Raw genomic sequence first — 17,933 nt, 5'->3', positions numbered from 1 at the left:
TACCTAGAGTCTGGAGGGCAGGGCCATTGCATAAAGGGTCTCAGAGAACAGAAGATTATTTCAAGCCTTGAGGGCTAATGTAATGCGTTCTGCTGACTTGATTGGTACCTGTTATCCCTTCTTTCCCTCCAATTTCTCCCATTTGTAATGGAAATGTCTAGCTTGTGCCTGTTCCACCATTGTACTTTGGAAGCAGATAACTTGTATTCTATATTTCACAGATGAAGAGGAATTTCTGGATTTTGGACTTGGAGCTGTTTTAAGCCATTTGCTATGATACGATGGGGTGAATGTGTTTTACACATGGCAAGAACATGAATTTGGGGGGGGGCAAAGGGTAGAATGTCATGGATTGAATTGTGTCACTCAAAAATATATGTCCTTGGCAACGCCATGATTCTTGTATTGTGTGATTGCCCACAATTTTGTCATCTGATGTGATTTTCCTATGCGTTGTAAATCCTACCTCTATGATGTTAATGAGGCAGGATTAGAGGCAGTTATGTTAACAAGACAGGATTCAATCTACATATTAGATTGTGTTTTAAGTCAATCTCTTCTGAGATATAAAAGAGAGAGGCAAGCAGAGAGACAGGGGGACATCACACCACCAAGAAAGCAGTGCCCAGAGAAGAACATTTCCTTTGGACCTGGGGTTCCTGCATAGAGAAGCTCCTAGACCAGTGGAAGTTTCATGACAAGGACCTTCTTCCAGAGCCGACAGAGAGAGAAAACCTTCCCCAGGAGCTGATGCCCCAAATTCAGATTTCTAGCCTCCTAGACTGTGAGAGGATAAATTTCTGTTTGTTAAAGCCATCCATTTGTGGTATTTTGGTTATAGCAGCACTGGATGATAGGTAGTTGGAAAATATGGCCTTGGTGATAGGAACAATGCTGGAGATCGCATGATAGAGCTTTGCAAGACTAACAGCTTATTCACTGTAAATACCTTTTTTCACCAACATGAACAGTGACTGTACACATGGACCTCACCAGATGGAATATACAAAAATCAAATTTCCTACATCTATGGAAAGAGATGATGGAAAAGCTCAATATCATCAGTTAGAACAAGGCCAGGGACCGACTGCAGAACAGACTATCAATTGCTTATATGCAAATTCAAGTTGAAACTAAAGAAAATTAGAATAAGTCCTCGAGAGCCAAAGTATAACCTTAAGTATATCGCACCTGAATTTAGAGACCATCTCAAGAATAAATTTGATGTGTTGAACACTAATGACCAAAGACCAAATGAGTCGTGGAATGACATCAATGACATCATACATGAAGAAAGCAAGAGGTCGTTAAAAAGACAGGAAAGAAAGAAAAGACCAAAATGGCTGTCAGAGGAGACTCTGAAACTTGATCTTGGATGTTAAGTAGTTAAATGAATGGAAAAAATGATGACGTAAAAGAGCTGAACAAAAGATTTCAGAGGACTTGAGAACACAAAGCATTATAATGATATATGCAAAGACCTGGAGATAGAAAACCAAAAGGGAAGAACACACTCAGCATTTCTCAAACTGAAAGAAATGAAGAAAAAAAATCAAGCCTCAAGTTGCAATATTGAAGGATTCTACAGGGAAAATATTAACACATGAAGCATCAAAAGAAGATGGAAGGAATACACACAGTCACTATACCAGAAAGAATTGGTGGACGTTCAACCATTTCAGGAGGTAGCATATGATCAGGAACTGATGGTACTGAAGGAAGAGGTCCAAGCTGCACTGAAGGCATTAGCGAAAAACAAGGGTCCAGAAACTGACAGAATACCAGTTGCGACGTTTCAACAGATGGATGCAGCCAGCACTAGAAGTGCTCACTCATCTATACCAAGAAATTTGGAAGACAGCTAACTGGCCAACCAACTGGAAGAGATCCATATTTATGCTTATTCCAAAGAAAGGTGATCCAACCGAATGCAGAAATTATCAAACAATATCATTAATATCACGTGCAAGTAAAATTTTGCTGAAGGTCGTTCAAAATCAGCTGCAGCAGTATACCGACAGAAATTCAAGCTGGATTCAGAAGAGAGTGTGGAACCAGGGATATCATAGCTGATGTCAGATGAATCCTGGCTGAAAGCAGAGAATACCAGAAAGATGTTTACCTGTGTTTTACTGACTATGCTAAGGCATTCAACTGAGTGGATCATAACAAATTATGGATGACTTTGTGAAGAGCGGGAATTCCAGAACACTTAATTGTGTTCGTGAGGAAACTGTACATAGATTAAGAGACAGTCATTCGAACAGAACAAGGGGATACTGTGTGGTTTAAAATCTGGAAAGGCAAGTATCAGGGTTGTATCCTTTCATCATACTATTCAATCTGTATGGTGAGCACATGATCTGAGAAGCTGGACTATATGAAGAAGAATGGGGCATCGGGATTGGAGGAAGACTCTTTAACAACCTGCGTTATGCATGTGACACAACCTTGCTTGCTGAAAGTAAAGAGGACTTGAAGCACTTACTGATGAAAATCAAAGACCACACCCTTCAGTATGGACTACACCTCAATATAAAGAAAACAAAAATCCTCACAACTGGACCAATAAGCAATATAATGATAAACAGAGAAAAGATTGATGTTGTCAAGGATTTTGTTTTACTTGCATCCACAATCAACACCCATGGAAGCAGCAGTCCAGAAATCAAAAGACACATTGCACTGGGCAAATTTGCTGCAAAAGACCTCTTTAAAGTGTTGAAAAGCAAAGATGTCACCTTGAAGACTAAGGTGTGCCTGACCCAAGCCATGGTGTTTTCAATCGCCTCATATGCATGTGAAAGCTGTACAATGAACATGGAAAATTGAAGAAGAATTGACACCTTCGAATTGTGGTGCTGGTGAAGAATATTGATTATACCGTGAACTGCCAAAAGAACGAACCAAAATGTTCCTTAGCAAGAACAGGGAGATTATGCCTCACATACTTTGGGCATGTTATCAAGAGGGATCAGTCCCTGGAGAAGGACATCATACTCGGTAAAGTAGAGGGTGTTAAAAAAAAAACAACAGAATTCCCTCAATGAGATCGATCGACACAGTGGCTGCCCCAGTGGGTTCAAGCATAGCCACAGTTGTGGGGATGGTGCAGGACTGGGCAGTGTTTCATTCTATTGTACATAAAATCGCTATGAGTCAGGACCAAGTAGATGGCACCTAACAATAGATGACTACTACAGAGGCCTTTTATTATGTTGAAGAATTTTTCTTCTATTCCTATTTTATTGAGAGTTTTTCATCCGAAATAGGTGATAGACTTTATCAAATGCATTTTCTGAGACGATTGAGATGATAATATGATTCTTTTCTTTCGTTCTATTTATGTGGCAGATTACGTTGATTGATTTTCTAATGTTAAGCCATCCTTGCATACCTGGTATAAATCCCACTTGGACATGGTATATTATTTTTTTGATACAATGCTGAATACTATTGGCTAGAATTTTGTTGAGAATTTTTCGCCTATATTCGTGAAAGCTATTGGTCTTTAATTTTCTTTTTTTTGTGATGTCTTTGCCCGGCTTTGGGGTCAGGGTTATGCTGCCTTCACAGAATGAATTCAGGAGTATTCTTTCCTTTTCTAGGCTCTGAAATAGTTTGAGTAGTCTTGGTATGAGCTCTTATCTGAATGTTTGGTAGAATTCTCCAGGGGAGTCTCCTGGGCCAGGGCTTTTTTTGGTTGGGAGTTTTTTCTTTCTTTCTTTTTTTTAATTACCACTTCAATCTCTTCTCTTGTTATGGGTCTGTTCACATTTTCTATCTCAGCTTGTGTCAGTTTAGGTAGGTAGTGTGTTTCTAGAAATTTGTCTATTTCCTCTAAGTTCTCAAATTTGTTGTGGTACAATTTTCCATAGTAGTCTGTTATGATCCTTTTTATTTCAGTTGTGTCTGTTGTAATGTCCCCCATTTCAATTCTTATTTGGGTTATTTGCTTCCTCTCCTGTTTTCTTTTGTCACTTTGGCCAGCAGTTTGTCAATTTTATTGATCTTTTCAAAGAACCAACTTTTGGTCTTGTTGATTCTTTTCTATTATTTTTCTGTTCTCTGTTTATTTCTTCTCTTAGCTTTATTATGTCCATTCTTCTGGTGACTGTGGGCTTCTTTTGTTGCTCTCTTTCTATGTGTTTGAGTTGTAGGCCCATTCTAAAAAGAACGTGGCCCACTCTTTTTAGATGTGTGCATTTATTACTGTAAATTGACTTCTGAACACTGCTTTTGCTGTGTCCCTAAGGTTTTGGTATGATGTGTTTTCACTTAATTCTAGAATTTTTTTTATTCCCTCTTTGATTTCTTCTATTACTAAGTTGTTTTTAAGCATAGTGTTATTTCGATCCCATATATTTGATTTTTTTTCCTTGCTGTTCCTGTTATTGATTTCTACTTTTACGCCATTGTGTTCAGAAAGAAAACTTTGTATTTTTTTTGATGTTTTGGATTTATTTGAGGGTTGCTTTGTGGCCTAAAACTTGGTCTATCCTGGAGAATGTTCCCCATGTGTTGGAAAACAATGGATACTTTGCTGCTGTTGGATGGAATGTTCTATATATGTCTGTGAGGTCAAGTTGGTTCATTGTGGCCTTTAGATCTTCTGCATCTTTGTTGAATTACTTGATGTTCTGTCCTTCACCAAGAATGGTGTGTTGAAGTGTCCTACTGTTATTGTGGAACTGTTTCTCTTTTCAGCTATTAGAGTTTGTTTTATGTATTTTGGAACCCTGCTGTTGGGTGTGTAGATATTTATTAAGGTTTTGTCTTCTTGGTGGATTGTCCCTTTAATTATTATATAATGTCCTTCCTTGTCTTTTACAGCCTATTTTATCTGAGATTAGTATTGCCACTCCTGCCCTTTTTTGGTTACTGTTTTCTTTATATATTTTTCTATTCTTTCATTTTTAGTATATTTGTATCTTTGTGCCTAAGGTGTGTCTCTTTGAGACAGCATATTGATGGATCATGTTTTTTTATCCATTGTGCCACTCTCTGTCACTTTGCAGGTTCATTTAAGCCATTTACAGTCAGTGTGATTATTGATAGGTATAAATTTATTGCTGTCATATTGTTGTGATTTTTTTTTTTGTGGTGCTGACATTTCTTCATTCCTTTTACTTTACTGTGCCGAGTTCCTTTTGTTTGTGGATTTACTTTTCTTTTGTTATTATAGATTTTGTGTTTACTGAGACTTTGTGTTTTTCTTCTTCCTTATTACAATGAGTAGATTTGTTAACTTTCTTTGTGGTTACCCTGAAATTGAAATTTACCCTTACCTTCCTAAGGTCAAAGCAGTTTATTATTTGACATCGCCTTGACTTCCTTTCCATCTGAAAGTTCTATACCTACACTGTTTATTGCCCCTTTTTTTGTTTTGACATTGTCATCATTTCATCCCTGTTTTAAGTCTTTTAGCTTTGTTTTATTACTGAGAGTTCTTTAACTAGGTTTGTCCGTGGCTGATGCTGTCCTCTGTCCTAGACTCTGGTTGCTGTCTGTTGTTGGTTCTGTAACCATAGAACTGCCTTTAATATTTCTTATAAATTTGGTTTGGTTTTTACAGATTAGTTTCTGTTTATCTGGAAATGTCCCAATTTTGCCATTGCATTTGAGAGAGAGTTTTACAGGATATGTTATTCCTGGTTGGCAGTTATTTTTCTTCTTTCAAGGTTTTATATAGGTCATCCCAATGCCTTCTTGCCTGCATAGTTTCTGTTGAGTAATCAGAGTTTAGTCTTGTTTCTCATTTGTGACTTTTTGTTTTTCTTGAGCTGCTTTCAAAATTATTTCTTTGATTTTGGCAAGTGTGATTATGACTTTCTTTGAGGCTTTCTTTTGGGGCCTATCTTAAATGGTATTCGGTGAGCTTCTTGGATGGTCAGCTTTTCATTTTTCATGCTATTTGGGAAGGTTCCTGCAAGCAAATCTTTAACAATCTCTGTATTTTTCATTTTCTCCCCTTTTATGGAACTCCAAACACATGCTAATTTTTGCTCTTGATTGTGTCCCACATAATTCTTAGGCTTTCTTCGTTCGTTTTTCTGATTTTCACTCAAACAGAGTGGCATCCATGGATTTGTCTTCAGTCTTCCTGATTCTGTCTTCCGTTGTTTAAAATTTGCTCCTAAAACCTTGAGTTGTTCATTTCTGAAATTTTGTTATCTTTTGGGTTTCTAGTTGCTGTTTTTGTATGATTTTTAATTATTTGTTTATTTCGATGTTTTGTTCTTGTATTACTTTCCTGAATCTTTCTATTGCTTTGTCTGTGTTTTCCTTGATTTTGGCTGTCTTTTTGTTGGTTTTGTCTGTGTTTTTCAAGAATTTGTCCATTTTTTCCTTGACTTTGTCTGTGTTTTTCTTGATCTCTTTCCTAATCTTTTGAAGAGCCCTTAATATTAGTCTTTTGAATTCCATATCAGGCAATTCCACTGCCTTTTCTCCTACAGGAAGGTTAACTGACTCTTGATTTTGGTCACTTGCTGGAGCCATCTTGTCCTGCTTTTTTTGTATGTTTTGATATTGTCTGCTGTCTCTGAGACATTAAGGTGTTATTTTCTTTATTAATTGATGGCACGTTCATTTTCTTTTTTGTCTACTTCGTTTTGTTTTGATACATCAGGGAGGGCGCGCCAGGTGTGCTTTGCTGCTTGCTCATGTGTGGGCACAATAGCTCTCGCCATGTTTTCAGGGCAGCAGCATACATGGTGAGCCCACTTCACTGTACACTGATTTGGCAAGGTGTCTGAGGGCAGACTAGGTGGGCGTTATCTGCCTCCTGATGTTGGCCCAGTGGTGTGGGAGCATTCACAGCCCTTTGCCAGATAGGCAGGGGTGTCAGAAAAGGAGTGGTACAGGCTCGCTTGCCTCCAGCATTTGGTTGAGTGACATGGGGGGGCAGTGCAGGCCAAATGTGGCTGTAGGCCTGTGCCATGAATGCTGTAGCTGCAGCATGTCGAGAGCTGGTGGGTAGAGGGAGTGGGGTATGGGGCTAGGTGGAGGGATCAAACAAAAGAAAAGCAATAGAAACAACAAAAAAAGGGGGAGTAGCCTATGGATGGGGTCTGGGTGGACCTGGGGGCTAATGGGAAGCGGGGGAAGGTGGTATACAGGGCTAAGTGTGAAGTAGAAAGTGGAGGGCCATTGGCTCTCTAGCTGTGGCCCTGGGGGGGAAGCGGAGTGGTGGCTTATGGGGCTAGGTAGGAGGGAAAGAGAAAAAATGAAAAATGGTGTGGCTGGGGCTGATGGGAGGGGTGAATGAGATCCAGGGTATCCGTGGGCCAGTATATCTCTACCCACAGTGGTGCAGTGAGGCACAGTGGGAAAGGGTACAGGTGGCATACAGGGATAGGTGGGAGGGAGAAAGAAAAGGTAGAAAGGGGAAAAAGAAAGAAACAAAATGGTGCGACCAGGAGCCATTGGGTGGGAGCAAGGTGGGTGGGTGGGTGGGTGCCTCTCTAGCTAAGGTGGCATAGCGTGACCTGGAGCGAATGGGTACAGGTGAGGGTATGGGTCTAGGTGGGAGGGAGAAAGATAAAGAGGAAAGGGAAAAAATAAATAAATAAAATGGCATGGTAGGAGCCAGTGGATGGGGTCTGGGGGGTCCTGCACTGGTGACGGGCCAGTAGTTCTCTACCTATGGTGGGCCTGGCAGGAAGGGGTAGAGGTGATATATGAGGCTTGGTGGGAGGAATAAAGAAAAGGAGGAAAGGGGGGGAAATGGTGCAGTGGAGCTGGCAGGTGGGGATGGGGGGAACTGGGGCTAGTGGTGGGATGGTAGCCCTGTACTTGTGACAGTGCAGCATGGCCCCATGGGAAGGAGTAGAAGTGGCATATGGGGCTATGTGGGAGGCAGAAAGAAAAGGCAGAAAGGGAGAAAAAAATGGCATTGGTAGGACCCAGTGAGTGGGAGAGGGGAGGACCAGTGTTGGCATTGGGCCCGTGTCTCTCTAGCCAAGGTGGCATGTCATAGCTTGCTGGGAAGGAGTAGAGGTGGGGTACATGTCTAGGTGGGAGGGAGAAAGAAAAGGAAGAAAAGGAAAATAATAATAATAAAAAATATGGTGCAGCCGGAGCCAATAGGTGGGGTGGGGCAGACCTGGGCTGGGGGCAGCCAGTGTCTCTCTAGCCAAGGTGGCATGGCATAGCTTGGGAGGAAGCAGTAGAGGTGGGATGTATCGCTAGTTGGGAGGGAGAAAGAAAAGGAAAATATAAAAATAAAAGTTAAATTAAAAATAATGGCACGGCAGGAGCCAGCAGTGGAGGTGGGGCACACCTAGTTGGTGCCAGGCCAGTGTCTCTCTAGGCTTATCTAGCCCAGGCAGTGCAGCATGGCCCAATGGGAAGGAATAGAGGTGAGGAATGGGCTAAGTGGGAAGGAGAAAGAAGAAGAGGAAAGGAAAATAAAATTGTGTGGCAGGAGCCAGCAGGTGGGGGCAAAGCAGACCTGGGCTGGTGGCAGCCAGTGTCTCTCTAGTCAAGCCAGCATGGCATAGCTCAGCAGGAAGGGGTAGAGGTGGGGTACAGGGCTAGATGGGAGGGAGAAAGGGGGGAAAAAAAGAAAAGAAAAAAAAATGGCATGGCAGAAGCCAGCAGGTGGGGGCAGGGTGAACCCAGGCTGTCAGTGGGCGGGTAGCTCTCAAGACAAGACATCAGTGTGGCCTGTCAGGAGGGGCAGAGGTAGTGTACAGGGCAGAAGGGTGAGGTGTGGGAAAGCGTGTGCTCTGTCTCCTGTTGGGAGCTCTGTGAAGTTGCCTTCCTTTACTCCATATCCACGGTCCTTGATAGCTGTACTACAAGATGGTAACACTGTGTCGTGTTAGTTTGCAGGGGGCCTCCACGCTGTATCTCTCCTAATTCTCTGTTTTTCCTTAAGTTTTTTCTTTCATTTGGTGTTTGATCTATTTTTTTTATCCCTTCATTTGATGCTTAGGGTTCTAGGATTGATATTTGTATCTGTTTTAATTAGTTTTTTGGGTCTTTGCTAGAGACGCATGATGCGTCTGTCTAGGGTGCAATATTGGCTCTGCCTCCTGGACTTTGAACATAGTGCTAAATAATACACACTGTAGTTCAGTTTAGCAAGTAAATACTGAGGACAGTTTTTATTTATTTATTTTTTTTATTGTACTTTAGATGAAGATTTACAGAACAAACTAGTTTCGCATTAAACAGTTAGTACACATATTGTTTTATGACATTGGTTAACAACCAGTGTCATAAAACGACATGTCAACATTCTCCCTTCTCGGCCCTGGGTTCCCTATTGCCAGCTTTCCTGTCCCTTCCTGCCTTCGAGTCCTTGCCCCTGGGCTGTTATGCCTTTTTAGTCTCATTTTGTTTTATGGGCCTGTCTAATCTTTGGCTGAAGGGTAAACCTTGGGAATGACTTCATTACTGAGCTAAAAGGGTGTCTGGGGCCATACCCTCAGAGTTTCTCCAGTTTCCATCAGGCCAGTAAGTCTGGGCTTTTTTTGTGAGTTAGAATTTTGTTCTACATTTTCCTCCAGCTCCATCTGGGACCCTCTATTGTGATACCTGTCAGAGCAGTCAGTGGTGGTAGGCCGGGTACCGCCTAGTACTAGACTCAGTCTGGTGGAGGTCATGGTAGATGTGGTCCATTAGTCTTTCAGACTAATCTTTCCCTTGTATCTTTACTTTTCTTTATTCTCCATTGCTTCCAAAAGAGTGAGACCAGTGAAATGTCTTAGATGACCGCACACAGACTTTTAAAACCCCAGCCACTACTAACCAAAGTAGAAGGTAGAACACTTTCTTTATAAAATATGTTATGTCAGTTGAGCTAGATGCTCCCCGAGACCATGGTCTCACAGCCCTCATCCCAGCAAATTTGGTATCTCCTGGAGTTTGGATGTGTCTGTGGAGCTTCTGTGACCTTGCCTTGTATAAGTTTTGCTGGCTTTCCCAGTGTTTAATTTTTAGAAGATCCCAGTTATCTAACTTACCTTCTGGTATTTGTGTGTTGTTAGTTATGGTTTGTATCCTGTTAATGCTGTGTATTAGGGCCTCTAGCATTGACCCTGCGTTTTCTTCTGTGATCTTTATTGTTTTTGGTGTTATATTTAGGTCTTTGATCCATTTTGAATTAGTTTTTGTGTGTGGTGTAAGGTATGGGTCCTGCGTCATTTTTTGCAGGTGGACATCCAGTTTTGCTAGCATCATTTGTTAAAAAGACTGTCTTTTTCCCCATTTAATGGACTTTGGGCCTTTGTTGAAGATCAGGTGACCATAGGTGGATGGATTTACATCTGGGTTCTCAATTCTGTTCCATTTGACCTCTCTTATTCTTGTTTGGCTAAATGTGAAAACGATAAAGAAACCTTTGCCAGCTGAGAAAGATAAAGACCAGAGGATCTGTTAACAGTCATTTATTTTAATGAGAGAAATTGCCAGTAATATTAAACAGAATTTTTTTTTTTTTTACTTTATAATATGGTCTTATTTTTGAAGGAAATTTGTACATGGCACTCTGAGAACTTATAATTCTTCTGGACATAAAACCACATTGCAAAGAATTTCTGGAAAAGCTGGAAAGTTGTTCAGATTCTCCCATTTGGCTCCTCGTCAGCCCTTTTCTGCATTGGTTTAGAATTCTTCTCTTCATTTTGCACCAGGATTGAGATGGACAGGATTGTTTTTCTTAATTATGCAAAGTGCCAGGCTAACAGAATTACTCTTTTATTCCGGGCATAGGAGTCCCTCGGTGGTGCAAATGGTTCAGCGCTCAACTACTAAACAATTAGCAATTTGGACCAAGCCCGAGGGACCTTGGAGGAAAGGCTAGTGATCTACAGCCACAAAATCACAGAGTAGAAAAACCCATGTAACACAGTTCTACTCTGTAACACATGGGGCTGCCCTGAGTCGGAATTGTTTTTTTTTTTTTTTTCATCTTCTTCTTTCATTTTATTCTTGGCTTGATGTGGAAAAAGTTTAAAATTAAAATTTCACATTACTAACCAGCTAAAATCTGCATTCAAAATGGTAATCAGAAAAACATAGAAATAAAATAAAGCAAATAGAAAGGCTAAATGCACGCAGTCATTTTATTGAGCCAACCTAAATATGGAGCAACTTTATTCTTCTGCCACTGAAACTTCAAACTTACTCTGTGAGGTAAGTTTTTCTCATCTCTGGGATGAAATATTGAGTAAGTTTCATAGAGTTCGCACACACTTAAATCATAAGAACAGCCTCATTTCAGTAATTAAACTATATGGTCCAGTGTAATAATAAAAACTTATAATTTTTATCCACTTGGAGCTTCTCTCTCCATCCCAGCTGAGTATTTCTTTGGGCTTAGAAGCCAGCGATGGGTGAGAGGGTTGTTGTTGGCTTCTCCTTACTGACCAGCTGCCCTCTTACTCAGTAGCTGCTGTTTCTGACCCTTCCAGAAATGTTCCTAGGAAGAAGAAGGGATTAAAGATAAAGAGGCTGGTACTATTGTGATCTTGCCCTCTGAGCTCGGTGGATATTAAATGCTTATCTTTTCTCTCAAGGGGTACTTCTATAGGTTTCTTGGAGAGTCCCTCACTGGAGTTTCCAATGGTGATTCTCAGGACATGAGTGATGTTTCATTTGGTTGGCCACTTTTGACTCCCTTCCCTTGGCAACTTTCTGTCTCCAGGTTATTCCCTTAGACAAAGTCCTTCTTAAGCTGGCTGTGGAGCTCTCCCTCTTGCCAGTTCATTGGCCCTTAGGACAAACTTGCACGTTCTTACTTTGTCCCTGGGAAAAGGCTCCTCTCCCCCAGTGCTGTCTGGCCTCTCTCTGTTCCGCACCATTGCCTCTCATATTGGTATTGGTGCTCCCCCAACACCAGGGAACACGTGTCAGATCATCTGAGGGATCCTCTTGAAGCCCCTTGGCTTTAAGTAAGATGTGGAACACTTCCTCCATTCTCTGTGGCACTCCAGCATTCCAGCAATTCTCTTTAAAGGGATTTTTTTTTCTCTATCAAAAGTCTTAAGCCTCCTCTCTTCCATCCTTGCTGCTGCTGCTGTTGTTATCTGCCATCAACTCAGCCCTGACTCATGGCCATGATGACTTCATGCACAACAGAACAAAATGCTGCCCCATTGCCCAGTCCTGCACCATCCCCATGATTGTTTGAGGATCGGACTATTGTGATCCATACCGTTTCCATTGGCTGACTTTTGGAAGTAGATCACCAGGCCTTCTTCCTAGTCTGTCTTTGTGTAGAAGCTCTGCTGAAACCTGTTCAGCATCATAACAACACATGAGCCTCCACTTATAGAGGGATGTTAGCTGTGCATGAGGTACATTGGCCAGGAATCAAACCTGGGTCTCTACCATGGCAGGCAAGAATTCTACCATGGAGCCACCAGTGTCCCCCTTTAATGCTTAAGCATTCCTTATACACTCTTGACTTACATGATGAGCTAAGGGCTGAAATACTAGTTTTCGGAAATCTCCTTAGCAAGCTCTTTACCAGTAGTTTAGCACCTCACTTTATAATGAGTATATTTGGTATCTGCTTGGTTCCTCTAAATCTGGGGCATCAGCTGATCTTAAGGCAGAAAGAATCCCATTTTAATATTGTTAAATGAACCAGTTAGCAAACCATCTTTAACCTGAGGGTGATATTTCCCAGGAACAAACGTCTAATAGCAATTTGATCAAATTTACAAACATGACATGGAGTCTGAGTTCCCTCCCTCCCTCATCCTCACAGGGACCACCTGGGCGAGATGTCATATACCACAATGTGCATAAAGGAGGCGCTCCGATTGATCCCTCCAATCCCATCCATTTCCAGAGAACTCAGCAAGCCCATTACCCTCCCAGATGGACACTCTTTGCCTGCAGGTCTTTGTATTCTTTTCCTAAGCAGTTCCTAGAGACCATGGAATCCTGGGGACCACAGTGATAAAGATCAATGGGTTTCTTAGCTTTTGGAGAAGACAAAAGATAATGCTAAGTATATCTGGTTTAGGGTTGGGCACTTAAGAGCTCAGTTTGCCATGCCTTGATCAGATGGGAGTTTCAGGTATTTCCCTAAATTCACATAGCCAGTTGCAGTAAGGCTAGGCCCAGAAACTGTGTTTCCAGAATGCCAGCCCAAGGTCTTGTCCATTGTGGGACATTTTTTCTAAGATAATCTTTGTTTGGCTGAGTTTGAGACCCAGGTTAATCTTCATGGGAAAGGAGAACCATTACCTTTATTAAGGAGACCCAAGAGGTCCTTTGGGCTCGTCATCATCCTAATATTACCATTATATGTGTACAGCAGTTAATAGTTTAGATAATACCTTCACACACATTATTTTTTTTTTTTAAATATAGTGCTTTATACTTCACAAAGCACTTTCAAAATTCTTTTCAGTGTAGCCAAAAACCCACTGAGGAGATCCCAATGCACAGATGTGGTTAACTGACATGAACAGAGCTAGAACTGACTCAGAGGTCCCATGACTGGAGCCTAGTGCTCTTGCCAAAACACCACAGGTCTCTGAGCAGGGTGTGTGGGAGGCAGAGAGGCCATGTGAGTTGCCCTTTCCCTTGTCTGTTTCAATGTTCTGTTAAATATTGCCCTTGGAAGCAAGCCAACTGGAAAGCTTGTAGAAAACACAGCCTGTCAGCTATTGTGACTTTGTTAACAGATCTAGAATTCATTTACCAGAATTATTTCTGGTAACAAAATAACCCTCAGATTCTCTCTCTTCTGCTTATTTTTCCCCACCAAACTACATGGACATTTGCTAAAAATTTCCCACTTTCCGTATATGAACACCACTAACAGAAATTTGTCACTTAATCTGGATGATTGCAGTTCTGTTCTTATGTACCCCAACTGTCTCCATTGGGTTCTTTATAGTCCATTAACAGATGTTTTAAATAATTTCCGGAGGTAGCAGAAAATATAAGCATCACTTATCACTTTAACATGATGCCAACAGCTCCTTAAGACTGAATTATGAATGAAATAAATCATTGCTTTGAAAACTAAGGTACCAACCCAAGCTCATGTCCCCGTCACTGCTGGCATCAGTTATAGCACAGAGAGTTCTACCAGAAGCTAGCACCTTCCCTTCTAGAAGAAAAGGCATGCTGACGAGTGGTATAACAGTAGCCCACAACTTGCTCTTTCTCCTATAATCTTTTTTATTTCTCTTCTTTAGGGATGAATGTGGTTCTAAGTATTTGGGGTCTTCACCACAACCCTGCCATCTGGGAAAACCCAAAGGTAGGACTGTCTCACACAGAAATACTTTAAAGAACTAATGCTGTGAAATTCACTTTTTGGTGGTTAAGCATGGAAGTGTCTATATAATTAAAGAAAATGGCACAAAATAAATGTAAAAAATAAGAATGAAAACTTCCCGTAAAGGAAAAGTATCCTCTTCTATTCCCATTTTATATTTGCTTTGAATGAACAAATTGTCATAAGACCACACAATCCACCCTAAATTGTCACAGTCTGTATTTCATTCATCCACTTACCGAGCTCTACCAAGGACTTACCTAGAACATCTGCAAAGGTAGAGACTGTCAATATATTCAGCAAGTCAAACTCTCTTTTGCTGCATGTGTCAATCAGGATTCTAGAAGGAAATAGATGACACACTCAAGTTGGGAATTTGAGGAAGGTTTTATAAAAGAACTATTTGTAAAATTATGAGTGGAGTTTAGGAAAAGCAAAATGGGGCAAGTAGGTGCTAGGCATGCTTATACCAGCTTCGATGGGACATGAAAGGGAAGGTTATAGAACCCAGAGAGAGTGAGCTGTGGGGAGAAGGCCATCAGACAGGAGCTGTGGCCTTTGGAAGAACATGCAGCCATTCTGAGGCAGGCTTGTAGGGAGGAGCCTGGAGAATAAATACCCTGAACTCTCTTTCCTGCCCACCACATCTTCTGCCAATACCTTTTATTATCCAAACCCAACAGGAAACCATATGTGTCAGCTTCCTGGTACACAAAGCAAGGGGAAAAGAGGGGAAAGAGAGGATCTGGAGAGGCAAAAGGAAAATGTGCAGCATACCTGAGTTACTCAATTCAATGTCCTCTACACCCTAAACATTCACAACATGCTCCAGTGCTGCTTTTTACATAAGTGGCTAGGGTTTAAGATCTGTAACGTGTAATGAGGAGGCTGGCCACATGTCTCAATGACGATTAATTTTATAGTCATATTGGGCTTGTCTTCTAAATGGGTGCTCTCTTACCTCAGAAATGAAAATAATCTTACAGGCGGTAGTATCTGTTCTCTCCTTAGTCTGGGTAGTCAAGAAGTCAATTGGAAAGCCAGACAAGATCAGCAGGTACAGAGTGGTGCTGTCCAGTGTGGTAGTTTTGGCTACCGAACACTCGAAATGTGGCTAGTGAGAATTGAGATATGCCATAAGTGTAAAATACACAGTAGATTTTGAAGGTGTAGTATGAAAAAAATCATGTAAAATATTTTATTATTGATAAGCAGATGTTGATTACATGTTACAATGATAATATTTTAGACATATTGAGTTCAATAAATTAAATTATTGAAATTAATTTCACCTATTTCTTTTTCCTTTTTGAACTGTGGCCATCAGAGGATTTTAAATTACATACACGGATCACATTATATTTCTATTGAACAGCACTGAGTAGTAGCTTAAGAAACGTGTTAATGGTGTTTGTGGGATGGTAGTGGGGTTGCATTCTCATTTCAGGTCTTTGACCCTTTGAGGTTCTCTCCGGAGAATTCTGATCAGAGACACCCTCATGCCTTCTTACCATTCTCAGCTGGACCAAGGTGAGAACAATTTGAAATTGTTGAAAATACACGAAAATATTTATTCGGGAACAGCACATTCCCTTTAGACTCTCAGTTTGTAAATTCTTCCATGGAACCTCATCTTCTCACTTGATCATGAAGTAGATCTTGGTGCCTATTTGAGCTCCTAAAAAGGCCAGTTAGTTTCACAACGGATAGTGCCAGTCTCTGTCATCCTATGTAGCCATGCCTCAGATAGCTGTCCCACAATGCAAGCTGTTGGTTGAAGTTTGGCTCAATGCAGTCCACCCCTAATGCAGGAGAAACAGTCTATGAGTGTCTCCAACTGCCACCTTGTTACAGGAAGGGCATCACGTTGGAGCTTCCCAGCTCACTTTCTTGCAGGGAACTATGTAAGACCAAAGTCCAAAAGTTTCTATGACATTTAATGTAAAAACGTTGCTTTGCCTTGTACATTAGGCTTCTTTTTCCAGTATCAAGGCTTCAAAAGTAGGCGCATTTAAAGACTGAGAAGGAATACCATTTCTTCAAGTATCACTTTCTTTCTGCCAATGTCTGCAGGGACTGCATCGGGCAGCAGATTGCCATGATTCAGTTAAAGGTGGCCGTGGCCTTGATTTTGCTCCACTTCGAGGTGACTCCAGACCCCACAAGACCTCCCATCTTATCGCCCCAGATTGTCCTCAAATCCAAGAATGGGATCCACTTGTGTCTGAAGAAGATACCCTAATGATAGATCTCATGGTACCATGATTAAATATATTTTGTTTTTAAATTACAGCTAATGATTTAATCAAATGGAGAGGAATCCAAGTGTGGTGGAAGGGACGGGGTGGGTGAGGTGGGGGTCTCTGTGGAGCTGCAGATAATCCAAAAACATTTTTAAGTAACATGAGGAGTCACCTAGATCTATTTCTGTATGGCTTTGGAAGATTTTCAGATCTTTTCTGTTTGATCTGGCTATAATTAACACTACACACCAAACACGTTGCTAAATGACTTCCATGTTTTCTGTTGTTTTTTAAAACATTGTTCTCAGAATGCACAAATAGTATGTGAATGCATGGTCATTGTAAAAAAAAAAAAAAAAATCCAACACTAGGAAAGCATGTAGAGTAAAAGGTGAAAATCCTGCTTTACATAGCCTGTACCCCCTCCCCTGACCAGTCCCACCGTCTTTCCCAGTGTGGTGTGGGTTCGTTCAGATTTTTTCCTGTATGTTTTAAATGTATATATATATGTATGTATTCTTATAGACGAGATAGTATCCATATTGTTCTTACTTTTTTCACTTAATAAAATTTCTTCTCTTATCATGGCTTAATAATATTCTGTAATATAAAAAAGCTACATAAATTATTTAAATATTCTCCTATTGAGTATTTAAGCTTTTTGTGGTTTTTAAAACTTGCTTATTGGCTATTTGTGTTTCTCTTGTTTTCTCTGTGCATCATTTATGTTTAGTCTTCAGCGGGGTTGTCTTTTTCTTGTATGCATTCTTTATACATTTTAGGTAATAATACTTTGATTTAATTTTTCCCGTGCTTTTATTTTTTAAACAAAACTGTATTAAGTGTGTATTTTACCATACAGAGCTGTGTATGAACTCTTTTTTATGGCTCCTGAATTTTGACCCTTACATAAGAAAGCCTTCATTTTTAATATTATAAAGATATTCTACATATTTTCTTGGTGCTAAGAACTTTTGCGGCACCTAAACAGGACATTCTTAATGATTTCTAGACTCATCATTCATTTGATATTTAAATGTCTACTATATGTCAGATAAGGAGCCTTGATGGCATAATGGTTAAGTGCTCAGCTGCTAACTGAAAGGTCAGCAGTTCAAACCTACCGTCTGCTCCATGGGAAAAAAGACCTAGCTATCTGCTCCTGTAAATATTAAAGCCTTGGAAACCCTATGGAACATTCTACTCTGTCATATAAGGTCACTGTAAGTCAGAATCAACTCAATGGCACATGACTACAACAACATGTCAGATACTGTGATAGGCCTTAGGGATTCGGTGGGTTAATAGACATGGTCCTTGCCTGCTTAGAGCTTATATTCTAAGGGGGAAGATGGATAACAAACAGATAATTACAAATTGTATTAAATTCCGTGGAAGAAGTGGGCTGAGCCTAGATAGTAACCAGGGGAACTTCC

General features: G+C 40.7%; 1 protein-coding gene across 1 annotated transcript in view; it reads left to right on the top strand.

The window, feature by feature from the left end:
• The window catches only part of LOC126071728 (cytochrome P450 4X1-like), a 58,422-nt gene extending 41,926 nt beyond the window's left edge, over positions 1-16,496 (top strand). The window contains exons 9-12 of the mRNA XM_049875963.1: positions 12,725-12,858; positions 14,172-14,236; positions 15,702-15,784; positions 16,328-16,496. Of these exons, the coding sequence (XP_049731920.1) occupies positions 12,725-12,858; positions 14,172-14,236; positions 15,702-15,784; positions 16,328-16,496 (451 nt within the window). The remainder of the gene's footprint in view (positions 1-12,724; positions 12,859-14,171; positions 14,237-15,701; positions 15,785-16,327) is intronic.
• The last annotated feature ends 1,437 nt before the right edge of the window (positions 16,497-17,933 follow it).

Source organism: Elephas maximus, chromosome 3 (genome assembly GCF_024166365.1).
Source record: "Elephas maximus indicus isolate mEleMax1 chromosome 3, mEleMax1 primary haplotype, whole genome shotgun sequence".
Taxonomy (NCBI): Eukaryota; Metazoa; Chordata; class Mammalia; order Proboscidea; family Elephantidae; genus Elephas; species Elephas maximus.
The sequence above is the reverse complement of the archived record's forward strand: the minus strand, read 5'-3'. Positions and strand labels throughout refer to the sequence as shown.